This window comes from Alligator mississippiensis, chromosome 3 (assembly GCF_030867095.1).
Source record: "Alligator mississippiensis isolate rAllMis1 chromosome 3, rAllMis1, whole genome shotgun sequence".
NCBI classification, from domain to species: domain Eukaryota; kingdom Metazoa; phylum Chordata; order Crocodylia; family Alligatoridae; genus Alligator; species Alligator mississippiensis.
Genome location: NC_081826.1, coordinates 70,994,423 through 71,009,416, shown reverse-complemented (window position 1 = coordinate 71,009,416; position 14,994 = coordinate 70,994,423). Strand labels below are relative to the sequence as shown.

The window sequence follows — 14,994 nt, the reverse complement described above, 5'->3', positions numbered from 1 at the left end:
GTGCCAGGACAAGTGTAAGGTGTGGGGAGCAGGTGAGGGAAAGCAGGGGGAGCAGAGGCTGCAAGAGGATTACAGGGGGTGCAGGGGCAGATGGGCAGGGTGGGAGTTGAGGCTGAGAGGGGAGAAAGACGGTGTAGAGGTGGCAGGTGGGATGCCAGGCAGCAGCTGTGGCTCAAGCTCCAACCCAAGAGCTGATGCCAGAGCTGGAGCTGGAGCCACAGCAATTGCTGCTCCCCACCCCCTCCCCGGTGCCTCGTGTTTGATTCTGAAGTGAGGGGCTTTTTTTCTGCTTGGGTGGAAAAAACCTTATCTTGGAATCAAGTAAGTAAGCCATGGTCTTTTTGATTGTTCTTGCAAGAACAATCAAAGACTCAAGAATCTGGCCATGCCAGCATCAGAACTGCAGTGGTGCAGGATGTCGTGGTGGGTGACAATGGTTAGTCTGGCTTAGAGGCACTTTTGGAGAGCATTTATGATACTTGATTGCATGCACTTATGAGCCATAAAATCATGGGTGTATGCAAATAGGTTTCACACAAAATGCAGTCATTTTTACTCACATGACTTTAATCCCAGCACTTAACTGAGTTTTTGTAACGCTAAGAAAGACAATGGTGGTTTTAACACCTTTATTCCCTGTAGCCTGCAATTCAAAAGCAACTGTCTCCAGAAGGCCAACTATTGCAAACTTGCTTGCAGCATAGTCTGTTAAGTGAGGAACGAAGGAACATTTAAAAACATATCCTTCACCCCATGCCAAGTATTGTTTACCAAATGTAATGTGAAGGACTGTGCTACCTTTCAGCTATTTGGGGATGAATTTCAAGAGGGTCTAGCAGTGTATTCTTTACTAATGCTGGTCAGCATTTACAGAAGTGAATTCAATAGGAAGTAGGAGGAAGTGCTCATCAACATAAAGCTCAAACCTGAATTTCTTCTCTTTCCTCCCTACCCCTTGTCATGGATGCACAGGCAGAAACAAATGTAAGTAGGTGGGGTGGGAGATTGTGTGGATGTTCTGGGGGCAGTGACCATTAGGGGGTGGCTGGAGAGACAGGTCTCTAGGAGGAAAGGGGGAATGCAGGTCCCTGCTTGAGTTTTTACAGAGAAGTGGTTGACCCCAGCTATTTTTCTGAGGTTCAGGTAGTAGTCTGAAAGTAGGGTGAGGATTTTGTCAGCTTTGTTTTACCATACTCTGTTGTCAAGGCATTTAGTCACATTTTCTTTTTTTAATAAAAGTTCTTCTTCCTTGGAATAAACTTTTTCTGTTATTTTACCAAAGTGTAAATTGGGATTCCTGGACAAATGAATAACCTGGGAATACCCATGCAGTGGGGTGGGGACCCATAGGCTTACACAAACGAAGGGTGCATCTCAAGGAGGACCCTGACACCTCAGGGTTTTGTCACACCCATCTCTCAAGTTATGCTCTTCCATCAGCTGACAACTCCAATGTCCCTCTTATTGCCCAGCTTACATCACCATCAGAACTGCCTTTTCCTCACTTGTCTCTCCAGCTTTAAATTAATAATTTTTAATTAATTAATTAATATTTAATTAATATTTTTTCACTAAATCATGAAAAACAGTCCCGTACTGACCAGTGTCACTGCTAAATGCTTGTCTCCATCATCTTGAACACTTCCCATTGATTAGCCTGATCTCCCCTCCACCTGGAATTTTCCCCAGTGAAGTTTATCCAACAAGCACTGCTAGAGTTGCTTTGCCATCCCTCCTTAGCAACCATACTGCATTCTCTCCTTGAATCCCTATTCTGTTTGCCTCTTTTACTGCATTCTATTCAACCTCTTTGTCCTCTTCCCCAAGGATCTATGTAATACTGCCTCACACAAAGTCTCTTCTCCCATTTCTTCATGCTTCCTTTACATTATGTGTTTTACAGTCTTCATCCTGCACTTCGTCCTCTCCATAATCATTCCAGCTTGTCCACAAATCTAAGACATTCATCCTTCACTCTCCGTAAAAATCCTTCTTTCTAGAGATTCTTCCTGTCCTGTTCTTATCAATAATCTTTCCCTACTCTCCTTTTCTCATAGACTAGAAGGGCTAGGAGGGAAGCCTTGGACCTAACTGCCCTACCTCTAATGCTTTATTCTTTTTTTTTTAAATAGTGACTAACCATATAGGAACCCCATGACCTTTTAGCCTGACAGCTGCCTCTTTCTTACACCATCTAGAAACAGAATTTAGAAGCCTGAGCAAAATTTGGGAGAGTCCCAGGCTCCCTATCCATCCTATCGTGTATCAGTTTACAATGAGATCTGGGTGCCAGGACACCCTGGTCTTTAAACCCTGGGTTCTCAACCTTTTTATATTCCAGGTACCTCACAACTTTTACAAGTTGATTGGCACCCCATTTAAAAAAAACGAATGCTACAAGTTGATTGGCACCCCATTTTAAAAAAAATGAATGTATTACAATGCTTATCTCTTTGCTGGGTGGCTGGGCAGCAGGGACAGGGGAGCAGCCAAGCGCAGCAGAGCCTGTGTTTATTTTCTCACACCCTCTTATTTCCTGTGCTTATCCCTTCAAAGGATCCTAGTTGAGAATCACTGATTTAATAAAAAAAAAAAAAAATCTCTTTTTCAACACACTTTTTAATGCACCTGCATTAACACCACCAATTACTTTTTATCTCTCTACTCTAGCTCATCACATCCTCTGTTTTCATGCTTCTAATCTTAATGCTACTCTTTTTCATCCCCACCATGCACCTGGTGCTTGGGTTATGCTTCCATTCACCCTCTGCATCTGTCCACTTTTTATGTAATCTCTTACCTCCTTGACTCTCTTCACCTCTGCTTCATTCTCCCCAAACAAAAAAAGAGAAGTTCCTTTACCTCATAAAACAATAATATACTAGCAGTATATTTTCTACTTGAGTACAGGCCTTGAGGGAACACAAGTATTGAAGTATTGAATAAATATATGAAGTGGAATATATTAATAATTGAAATAGCAGTCATGTAGGGGATTCTTGAAATCAATTAAACATATTGGGTTTGTTTATGTTTATGTTGGTTCACTGTGGCACTCTCATTCTCTCTGCTCATAATCTTTAAACATATTAAATAGGGTCTAAATGAGCTTACTAATATCTGTATTACAGACAAGACAGTTGTACTTAGGAAAGTTTGAGATTTCAAAAGTGAAATGATTAAGAAGTTTATATTTTAACTCCATTTATGAATAGACACAAAGCAGTAACCTGACATTCTACTGACACCAGCAAGTCCCGCTCCACTTGAAATGCTAACCAAGTGCCCGTGGTTACATGCAATCATGGCTGGAAGGAAGTCTTTGCAAGTCTATGAAGCACAGCATATATGACCATAATAGGTAGACATATAAGAAAGCATGTACTTCAGCAATTGGTTTTATGGTTGATTTTTCCTCCAAAATCCACATCTTTGACTTATGATTCACCAACAATGACTTTTAAGGTATGTGAGCATTTGGGAATAAAGAATCAACCTTAGCCTAGAAACACCAGGGCTCTTTGGAGAGATTTTTTTTTTAAGTACAGGAAGTACTCTTATCTCTTCCATTTACAGATGCTCACTGGTATAATTTTTCTAGTTTCATTAATGCATTTTTGTATTTTTTTCATATTTATTGATTGACTGAGTTATTGATTTATATGCCAAAGGCTCAGGGTGGATTACAATAAGAAAATAAGATAACTTAAAAACAGGAGAGTGATGAGGGGACCAAAACAACTTAAAAAGAACTAGAAAAGCAAATTCCCAAATTATCTCTCCTAGGTTTTTTTTTGCCAACACTGAAACAATTTACTTAGGGAACTGCATGCAACTTACCAGATAGATCATGGCTGTTCAACTGGGAGCCCAACAGCCACATGTGGCCCCAAAGCGGTTAAATTGTGGCCCCAGGGCTCCCAGCCAACTGCTGCTCCTCCCATTTTGATTCCAGAAATGCAGCTGCATGCCTGCAGTGGCTCAGAGCAGAAGTTGCAGTGTGCTAGAGTGAGCCCCCCCTTTCCTTCTTCAGTGGCTGGAAGGCTGGGGGAAAGCTGGGCTGATGGGGGAGGGGTGGGAACCAGGCCCCAGCATGCCACTGAGTATAATCAGGGAGGGGTTTAAACCCCCACCCTGGCATGAAGGGACCCCAGCCAGGGTGTGCTTGGAGGGAGAGGGGGGAAGCATTGCCAGGCTGGTGGGCGGTGGGGGAGGGAGTGTGTATAGACTCTGACCCCCGGTTGGCACCAAAGGGTCAAGCTCCCCGCTCTGGGCCCCAAGGTGAGGGAGGTAGAGGAGGGGTACAGCCCTGCCCACCACAGTGGCTTTGTGACAGCCCAGCCCAGCCCAGCTGGAGCGCAGGGAGCTGGGAGCAAACCAGGCACACAGCTCCCGCAGCCCCAGCCTGAGATGCAGATGGCTGGGAAGTGCCCTGCCCCTGTGGCCCGACCCAGCCCCTCTGTTCCCACCCTCAGTAGCACCTGTGGGCCAGCCTGGCTCAGCCCCACAGCCCCAGCCCGAGTTCCAGGTGAGCAAGTGGATGGCGGGGCCATGCAAGGAAGAGGGGTTCCTCCCTCTGGCTGCTCCAGGGGCAGGGGTGGGGGCATGCCCAGATGCTGGCTGGCATGGCCCCCTGAAGCAAAGGGGCTAGGGAGGGAGTTTATTCTGCTCTCCCTCCCCCCTTTCCGTTGGGGAAGCCCAGCCATTTGGAGGGGCATAGCAGCCCCTGTCAGGGGGCGCTCAGCTTCTGTGGGGGTGAGTGGTGGCGGTGGTGGCCAGGGCTGGCAGACCGCAGCTGCGGTCCCCCTGTGGGAGAGGGGAGGGATGGGGGAAATATACTTCCTCCCTTCCTCCTTCACCTTAGGGGGCTGTACCAGCTGACATCTGGCCAGGCCCACACACTGCCAATGGAGCAGCCAGGTGAGGGGAGGACTATGACAGGGGCTGCTATGCCCTGGCCAGGTAGACCTGGGCTGGTATCCCCTGCGGGGGAGAGGGGAGAATAAATCACCTCCCTGCTCCCTTCACATTAGGGAGCCATGCTGGCCAGCATCTGGCCATACATCCGCCCCTACTACTGGAGCAGTGAGAGGGGAGGGACCCTGACAGGGGCTGCTATACCCCGGCCAAGCAGACCCTGACTGGGGTCCCCTGCAGGGGTGGAGAGGGGGGAGAGAGGGAAGGCTGGCATCTGACCATGCTCCCACCCCTGCTCTGGCTAGAGAGCAGAGGGGTGGGGCCAGTCCTTCTCTCTGGAGGAGACAGCACAGCCCAGCCCAGGGCTGCAAAGCATGCTGGGATGCTGGGGGACTCTGGTTTAACTTAAACCAGGAAGGGGTCTGGGACAGAAATTCCATAAACTAGTTTGACCCAAATCAGGCTTATCTTAAACCAGTTTAAGATACTACATTCAATCTGATACTGCATTCAATCAGGTTTATCTTAAACCAGTTTTGGCCATTTTGAAACTGGTTTATGTTCACTGAACTTCTGTTATGCGTTTAAACCAGTTTCTGATCACTTAAACCAGATTATGGTTCACGTCTGTCCCTAGCCCAGAGAAGTAATAGAGTCCTCGCTCCTGTCCATGCACATGCTCACTAGCCTAGGGGCAAGTCACGGTTGAGCAGGTCTGAGACAGCATTAAGGCTTAATCTGTGACTGCTCTGAAGCTGTTCTACCTTTATGATAGGATAACATTCATTTATGTTTTGCACCTCCCGAGGCTGTGGGGGCATAGCAATTGCCCACAGGCAGCAGTGGCAGTGTCAGCGGTGAGGGCGTGTCGACGGCAAGCGGGGAGCTCCCACAGGCGGGCATGGCAGTGTTGGCAGTGGGGGGGCGGGGGTGGCGAGTGCCCGTAGATGCCGTTGGCGGTGTCAGTAGTGAGGGGGAGGGGAGTGGCGAGTGGTGCCCACCCGTAAGTGCTGCTGGCAGCAGACAATCTCAGGGGGTGCATGTGCGCCGATGTGCACCCCCTACATTTCATCAGTGATAACATCCCACAGATTTAAAATTTTATAGATTTCATAGACATTAGGGGCTGGAAGGGACCTCATGAGATCATCAGGCCCAGCGCCCCCCCGCTGTAGGCAGGAAATCAGCTGGGATCAAGTGACTCCAGCAAGAAATATATCCACCTGTTTCTTGAAGGAGTCCAGAGAAAGTGCTTGCACCACCTTTTGGGGGAGTTTGTTCCAGACCCTGGACACACACACTGTAAAGAACCTTTTTCTTATATCCAGTCTAAATCGGCCTTCCTGCAGTTCATGGCCATTAGACCTTGTTATCCCTTGGGGAGAGCTGGTGAACAGGTGTTCTCCCAGGTGCTGATGTACCCCTCTTACATAGTTGTAGGCTGCCACCAATTCCTCCCTGAGCCTTCTCTTCTCTAGACTGAAGAGTCCCAAGTCCCTTAGCCTCTCCTCATATGGCCTTCCCTCCAGGCCTTGGATCACATGGGTGGCTCTCCTTCGGACTCTCTCAAGCTTCTCCACATCCTTCCTGAAGTGGGGGGCCCAATACTGGGTGCAGTACTTCAGCTGTGGTCTCACCAGGGCTGAGTAAAGTGGGAGGATGACTTCCCTGGTTTTGCTTGAGATTCATTGGTGGATGCACGGCAGAGGTTGGCTAGCTTTGCCAGCTACAGCATCACATTGGTGGCTCATATTCAGTTTGTGGTCTGTCAAGATCCCAAGTCCCTTTTGGTCGTGGTGCTAGCGAGCATAGCACTGCTGAGCCTGTAAGTATGCTGGGGGTTCTTCCTACTGAAGTGCAGCACTTTGCACTTTTCTGCTTTGAAGGCCATCAGGTTTTGTTCGGCCCACCTTGAGAGTGTGTCCAAGTTGACCTGTATTCCCAGTCCATTCTGTGGTATGACCACCCTCTCCCATAATTTGGTATTGTGGAAGAAATCAAACTTTGCGTTGTGGTTGTATCAGAATTGACAGAGCCATCTTGGTTTATTTAGAGCTATACAAGTGATCACAAGGAGGGTTCTCAAAGGAACTCTGAATTCCATAAGTTTACAAACGTATTTATACATTAGACAGCAAGAAAAGATGCATGGTTCAGACAGAGCAGCCTTGAAGAAACAGGAAGAAGTTGATCATTCATTTGTCACACGTAGGCAGTTTACTTTTTCAGCAAACACATTGTGTTTTGGGAACAGCTATCAGTTTCTGGTTCCTGGAAAGGAGGAGGTTACCATCTGCACACAGAGATTAATATATCGAGACAAAACAAGGCATGAAGGTTTTTCCTTATCTTAGAACATTTTAAAATGCATAGCATCAGCATCTTTTTCTCTTCTCTTTCTCTCTCTTTGTCTCTCCTCTTAGTCAAGTAAGAGACCTGGTTAAACTTATTTCCACATTATCATCTGCAAACTTGGCCAGTTCACATCTGACCCGGATTCAGATCATTGATGAAAATGTTAAAGAGTACTGGCCCAAGTACCGAGCCCTGAGGGACTCCACTGGTAACCATGCGCCACGTTGATTTACTCCCTTCAACTAGTACACTTTGGGTCTGAACCCGTAGCCAATTGTCTAGCCAATGGACTGTATGTTGATCAAGGCCACAGTTCCCCAGCCTAACCATGAGGACATAATGGGGAACTAGGTCAAAGGCCTTCTTGAAGTCCAGATAAATGATGTCAACATCATCTACCTTGTCCAGGGCACATGTTACCTGGTCATAGAAGGAGATGAGGTTGGTCAGACAAGACCTGCCAGTCACATGTTGGCTGGCATTCAGAAGCTTACCTTCGGTTAGTCTGGTGTTGATGGATCCCTTGACAATTTTGTCCAGGATTTTTCCAGGGACGGACGTCAGACTTATTGGTCTATAGTTCCCCGGGTCATCCTCCTCCCTTTCTTGTAGATAGGGACCACGTTGGCTCTTTTCTAGTCATCCAGGAGCTCACCCGAGTGCCACAATTTTTCAAATATCTCTGCCAAGGGGGATGCAATGATGTCTGCCAGCTCCTTCAAGACTCTTGGGTACATTCTATTTGGGCCTGCGGATTTATAAATGTCCAGTTCCCCAAGGTGTTCCCTCACCCAGTCCACATCGATTTTGGGCCCGTCACCCACTTCTGAATTGGTTTGTGCCATCCCTGGCAGTGTGATCCTCCTGGGAGGGTGAAAAACCAACATGAAAAAGTTATTTAGGAGATTGGCCCTCGGGCATCTGATGTCAGTTGCCCCATTGGATCTCTCAGGGGCCCAATGCTATCCTTGTTCTTTTTCCTACTTCCCACATATCTGAAGAAGGACTTTTTGTTGTCCTTGATCCCTGTGGCTAGCCTAAGTTCAGTTTGTGCCTTGGCTTTTCTTGACCACTCTCTGCAGGTGCAGGCAAGTGCAGAGTAATCCTCTTTGGTAATGCTTCCTGTTTTCCAGCTGGTGTAAGCTACTCTTTTGAGCTTAATGAGGTCCAAGAGCTCCTTATTCAGCCATGGGGGCTTCCTCACCCATTGACTGCATGTCATGCGAGATGGTATGGCTTTGATCTGTGCTTCAAGGATTATGTTTCTGAGAGATGAGCATTCCTCATGTACTCCCCTTTCTGGGTGGGTATGACCTCTGATTGTCTGACTGACCAATTCTCTCTGTTTGCAGAAGTCAGCCTTCCCAAAGTTAAAAGACTTCTGTTTTACTGAGGGGTTTGCCTGCTCTTCAGTAAACTAAGAAGGTGACCAATTCATGGTCACTGTCACTAAGCTTCCCCTCAATCCCCAGATCGCTCACCAGGTCCTCCCCTTTGGCCAGGGTTTTAAAGGTAACCTGTAACAGCAGCCTGTAATTTAAAAACAGGAGAGCTACAAGGAAACCAAAGTAACTTGAAAGGAACAAGAACATCAAGATAAAACAGAAATCCCCTAAACACCTGGTCCTAGGTTTCTTTGGTAACATTGTAATTACTAACTAAGGGAACTGCATTCCAACTTATCAGATCATTGAGAAACATTATTTGTGCACATGGACACACTAAAAGGCTATGACTATGAGCACAATACTGGAACCTTCTGAATACAAGTTAAGCAATATAGTGAATCTGACCACAGCACCAATCTTAAACAATCAAAAAAAGAGGACTCTAGTAACTAAAGATTTTCTGCCACCACAAGCAGACTTGTATCTGTTCTGTGTCATTTCTGTTTTCCAGCAAAAAACCCCTTTTCCAGCTTCTTAGAGCAACAAGATTAGAGCAGACTGATTTCTAGCAGAGGCCATCAAAAGATGGGATTTATCTGCATGGCTGGCAGAATACAGGATCTACAATTTGTAACAGAGGCTTGACCCTGCTTCTCCTCCTGTGAACATATGCTAGCACAGAATCTTCTTCTACAGGACTTAACCTTCTAGGATTTGGCGTTACTACTACTGGCCACATATCCTCCTTATCTGTTGCGGTGACGCTCCAGAGAAAATTGTATTTCTCCTTGCTGGAATCCCAGAACAAAGCTTGGATAATTCAGTATTCTGTTTTGTCCTTCAAAAGTAAATGTTGCAACGGAGCCTTCTCTCTGCTAGATGAAATGAACAGCTTTGCTGCTGTGTCTGCTCCTTTGCCCTTCCCTCTGCTTTTAACACAACATTCAGCAGACAGTCAAAGGGTTCACAGAGAATGTTAAAAAGTTCAAGGGACCATATTGACTGAGGCAGGTGGGTGGCAAAGGAGCCATTACACTAACGTCATGTCATAAGAAGATTTCTTTTCAAAGCTTAGCTAATTGTGGTTTTCGATTGTTTTGCTCTGATGATACAGGACGCTGTGGCCTGTATATTCAAAGAAATGCAGACTGACTTTTAATAATGTTTGCTTTTGCTGACTACAGGGAGTTCTACGTGACATACTGACACTGTGAGTAAAAACAGACATCAAGATTATTCTGGGTCTGATTGTCCAGGCTTTGAGGGCCTTGATACGTGGTAATTTTAGGTCACTTCTAGAGCTCTTAACCCCTGGACTGACTGCACATTAACACCTTATAAGTGTCTTAAAAGACTCATTATTTGTCTTAAAGTTATTTGTCTTAAAGTAGGATTATCTCTAATCTACCTAATTTTGCTCCTATTCTATTAAATTGTGGCCACTTCCCATAGCTATTACGCCCAAGCTGAGGTCCTCCAGCATCCCAGTATGAAGTGGGTGAGTGGTGATGCCAGACTGCACTGGGGCCAGGTATGGTGCCTCACCTATCGAGGATGTTGGGCAGAGCGTACCCCTGGAGCACCTGGCAGCTGCTTTTGCTGACTTCAAGGAGTTCTATGTGACATACTGACACTGTGAGTAAAAACAGACATCAAGATTATCTTGGGTTTGATTGTCTCAGGTTTTGAAGGCCTTGGTACATGGTAATTTTAGGTGGTTTCTGGAGCTTTTCCCCTCTGGACTGGCTGCACATTAACACCTTTTAAGAGGCTTGAAGGACACATTATTTGTCTTCAAGTTATTTTTGCTCACTTCTGAGCCACTGCTTTCTAGGGCACTTATATAACTGTACATAGGAGAGGATATATTACCCAAAAATGAGCCATAATGTTCACATCCATTGTTCTTTCAATGTCCAAGTCCTGAGTATCAATGAAGTACTTTCTACTAGCAACAGCTACATCATTGACTAGGATAGTAACATCACCAACTTCTTGTCTAACCTACAGGAAGAAGAAGAAAAAAAAAACCCTAAGATTTATGCAACACACATTTATGCAACACACATTTATGCAACACATTCTTTCCGCTTACAAAAATGGGAGTTCATCTATGCATCACGTGAAGTGTTACATTGACTATAACTGTGGCAGTAGCTACATCCTATCCAAACACAGAAAACAAAAGTCTCTGCCCAGAAGACTTTTCACTCTGAGAAGATTACTCTCAGACTTTTCACGTTTGTAATTACTAGGACCACCAAGAAGCTAAGTGAGCTGAAAATATATATGTAACCCTCTGCTGGTACACTAAGGCTGGGTGGTGTGCTGGAATTTGGGTCCTCAGGGTGCTAATAGCCCCGGGAACCCCTCAGGCAGACACTAAAGTGTCCTGTTGAGAGGTGTGCCCCTCACCCTCACCACCCAGGAAGTCACTCTGAACTCGATGAATACATTACTTTTTATTATATACAACCAATTTAAATAACAGAAAATAAATTAAAAATATAATAACAAGAGTTGATAACAAAACTAACAATTTGGATAAAATTTGCAGCTAAAAATTAGGTGGATAATTCCAGCACACTGGGTGGTCCCACTGGTGTTAAACAACCTAAATAACTAAATACACCTCGTTATAACCCTTTAAAACAGTTTCCTCATAACCTAATTCATAGAATCATCATATCATAGAATCATAGAAGTAGAGTGGGAAGGGACCTTGTAGATATTCAAGTCCGACCCCGTGCCTGGGCAGGAGGGAAACTGGGCTCAAGTGACCCCAGCCAGGTAGGCATCAAGCCACTTCTTAAAGACCCCCAGGGTAGGAGCCAGCACCACTTCCCTTGGAAGTTGTTTCCAGATCCTAGCCGCCCTAACTGTGAAGTAGTTCCTACAGATGTCTAATCTAAACCTACTCTCCAACAACTTGTGGCCGTTATTCCTTGTTATCCTGGGGGGCGCTAGGGGAAACAAGTCTCCCCCAAACCCTTCTGGTCCCCCCTAGTGAGCTTATAGACGGTCACAAGGTCCCCCCTCAGCCTTCTCTTGTGAAGGCTGAACAGGTTCAGGTCCCGTAGCCTCTCATTGTAGGGTCTGCCCTGCTGTCCCCGGATCATGCGGGTGCCCCTCCTCTGGACCCTCTCAATGTTGTCCACATCCCTCTTGAAGTGGGGTGCCCAGAACTGGACACAGTACTCCAGCTGTGGCCTGATCAGTGTCACGTAGAGGGGGAGGATCACCTCCTTGGCCCTACTTGAGATGCACCTGTGGATGCACGATAGGGTCCGGTTAGCCCTGCTGACCGTGACCTCGCATTGTTGGCCCATGTTCATCTTGGAGTCAATGATGACTCCAAGATCCCTTTCTGCCTCCATGCTCTCAAGAAGGGAGTTTCCCACCTTATAAGTGTGTTGCTGGTTACTACTGCCCAAGTGCAGCACCCTGCACTTGTCCGTATTGAAACACATCCTGTTTTTGTTAGCCCACCCTTACAACCTATCCAGGTCTTTCTGCAGTCTTTCCCTCCCTACTAGTGTGCCCACCTCACCCCAAATTTTGGTATCATCAGCAAATTTGAACAGCTTGCTTTTCACCCCATTGTCCAAATTGCTGATAAAGAAATTGAACAGTGCGGGCCCAAGGACTGAGCCCTGGGGGACTCTGCTGCCCACTTCCCCCCAGGTCGAATATGACCCGTCCACCACCACCCTCTAAGTATAAGCCTTCAGCCAATTAGCAATCCATCTGACCGTGTAGGCATCGATGCCACAGTCGCCTAGTTTTTTAATGAGGATGGGGTGGGAGACAGTGTCAAAGGCCTTACTGAAGTCCAGAAAGACTACATCTATGGCAACACCTGCATCCAATGCTTTTGTGACCTGATTGTAAAAGGCAATCAGGTTGGTCTGACATGACCTGCCCTTAATGAAACTGTGCTGGTTGCCTCTGAGCATCATTCCCGATGCCGGCCCATCACAGATGTGCTCCTTGATGATCTTCTCAAAGAGTTTCCCCAGGATTGAGGTAAGAATGACAGGCCGATAGTTGCCCGGGTCCTCCCTCCTCCCTTTCTTAAAGATGGGGACCACATTGGCTATCTTCCAATCATCTGGCATCTGGCCCAAGCACCATGAGTGCTTGTAAAGCCATGCCAAGGGCCCAGCAATAACCCCTGCTAGCTCTCTCAACACCCTGGGGTGGAGAGCATCTGGACCTGCTGACTTGAACACGTCCAGCCCCTCCAGAAGCACTCTAACCCAGTCCTCCGCAACCTTAGGTCTTGAGGTGTTCCCCTCGAATCCGTCTTGAAACATGGTGGGGGAGTCCCGGTCCCTGCACAAGAAAATGGAGGTGAAGAATTTGTTAAAAATGTCTTCCTACTCCTCTGGCGCAACTACCAGATTGCCCAGTGCATCTTGCAGGGGCCCCACATTTCCCGGCACCTTCTTCATCTTCCCAATATATTTGAAAAAGGACTTTTTATTATCTTTGATCTTGGACGCTAGTCCTAGCTCTATGTCCGCCTTAGCTTTCCTAACAGCTCCCCTACAGGCCCGAGCAGTGGAGGTATACTCTTCTTTGGAGATAACGCCCCCCTTCCACAGGGTGTATGCCACCTTTTTGGCAACCAGGCATTCCCAGATGTCCTTGGTGAGCCAGGGAGGCTTTCGGGCACTCTTGCCCTCCTTGCTTCTTGTTGGGATTGTCACCCCTTGGGCCCTGAGTATCGTCTCCTTAAGGAACGACCACTCATCTTTGGCACTCAGTTCCCCTGCCCTCAAGAACCCCAGTGCCTCTCCCACCAATCTCCTCAACTCGTTGAAGTTGGCCCTCTTCAAGTCTAGGGCTACCGCCTTACTGCAGGCCCTTGTCGCCCTGCGCTGGATGATGAATTCCAGCAAGCGATGATCGCTGTCACCCAGGTGGTCAAGGACCTGGAGCCCCCTTACCAGATCATCGCCTGTGGCCAGGACCAGGTCCAACAGGGCATTTCCTCTGGTGGGACTGTGCACCTCCTGGGTTAAGTGGAGGTCCTGTATCTTGGCCAGGAACCTCCTGGAACGGTCTGACCTGGCTGACTGCTCCTCCCAGCAGATGTCTGGGTAATTTAGATCACCCATGACAACTTCATCCCTTGCCTTAAGTGCCTCTGCAAGCTGGCTCGAAAATTCCCGGTCCAGCTCCTCCCCTTGGTTGGGGGGTCTGTAGTAGACCCCCACTGTTAAATCCCTCTCTCCACAACCCCCTTGTATCTTGACCCAGAGCACTTCAGCTTGCCCCTCCTCTGACCCCATTTTGCTGGCAGAAGATGTGTATGGCTCTTTGACATAGAGCGCCGCACCCCCTCCCTTCCTTCCTTCTCAATCCCGCCTGTAGAGCCTATAGCCCCTAATGCTAACTGCCCAGTTGTGGGATGAATCCCACCATGTTTCTGTAAGCCCCACTATGTCTGGGTTTGAACTGGCTATTCTGAGGGTGAGTTCCTCCTGTTTGTTCCCCATACTCCGAGCATTGGTATACAGGCATTTAAAGCCTTGCATAGCTGTGCTTGCCACCCTCCGATTAGGAAGACTATCCAGACCCCTGTTTCTTACCTGGGCACTCCTTGCATGTGTCACCTGTCTTGCTCGGGTGGCATCGCCTCGTCTTCCTGTGGTTCCCTTCCCCAGCGAGGCTAGTTTAAAGCTCACCATACGAGATCAGCCAACCTGAAAGAGAAGACATGCTTGCCTTTAGGAGAGAGGTGAAGCCCATCCCGCCCCAGCAAGTCCCCCGCCTGAAAGCATGGGTTGTTATCTAGGAACCCAAGGCCCGCCTGGTGGCACCAACTCTATAAGCGCCGGTTGACCTCGCCAATGCAGGCCTCATGTCGCCGTCCCCACCTACTCACCGGAAGGAGAGAGGAGAATACCACCTGCGCCCCCGTCTCCTTAAACTTGGGCCCCAGAGCCTCGAAGTCCTTCATAATGCGGTTAGGGTTTCCCCTGGCCGTGTCATTTGTTCCCACGTGGATGACAACCATGGGGTACTGGTCTGCAGGTTGGATGTAGGCCTGGATCCTCTCCATGATGTCCCAAACCCAAGCCCCAGGCATGAAGCAGACCTCCCGCGTCATGGTGTCAGGCTGGCAGATGGGACCTTCCAGCCCTCGTAGGATGGAGAATTGATTTCCTCCTCAGCACAATGCATTTCCCATAGCACTAAATAGCAGCACAGCTATAACTATGATCCACCACTAGATGGTGGAGGCAAGGCTTCTGCTGCTCTGGGGAAAATGAGCTCTTTTAATCAGTCCTGGTAACACAGCAAAACAGCCACTGAAAAAAATGCT

General features: G+C 47.6%; 1 protein-coding gene across 1 annotated transcript in view; it reads right to left on the bottom strand.

Annotated features, from left to right (window-relative positions):
• Positions 1–325: 325 nt before the first annotated feature.
• LOC109285947 (epidermal retinol dehydrogenase 2-like) overlaps positions 326–14,994 on the bottom strand; it is a 73,599-nt gene continuing 58,930 nt past the window's right edge. Inside the window, exons 3-5 of the mRNA XM_019498520.1 lie at positions 10,533–10,664; positions 3,231–3,330; positions 326–705 (exon numbers count right to left, since the gene is read on the bottom strand). Of these exons, the coding sequence (XP_019354065.1) occupies positions 557–705; positions 3,231–3,330; positions 10,533–10,664 (381 nt within the window). The 3' untranslated portion in view covers positions 326–556. The remainder of the gene's footprint in view (positions 706–3,230; positions 3,331–10,532; positions 10,665–14,994) is intronic.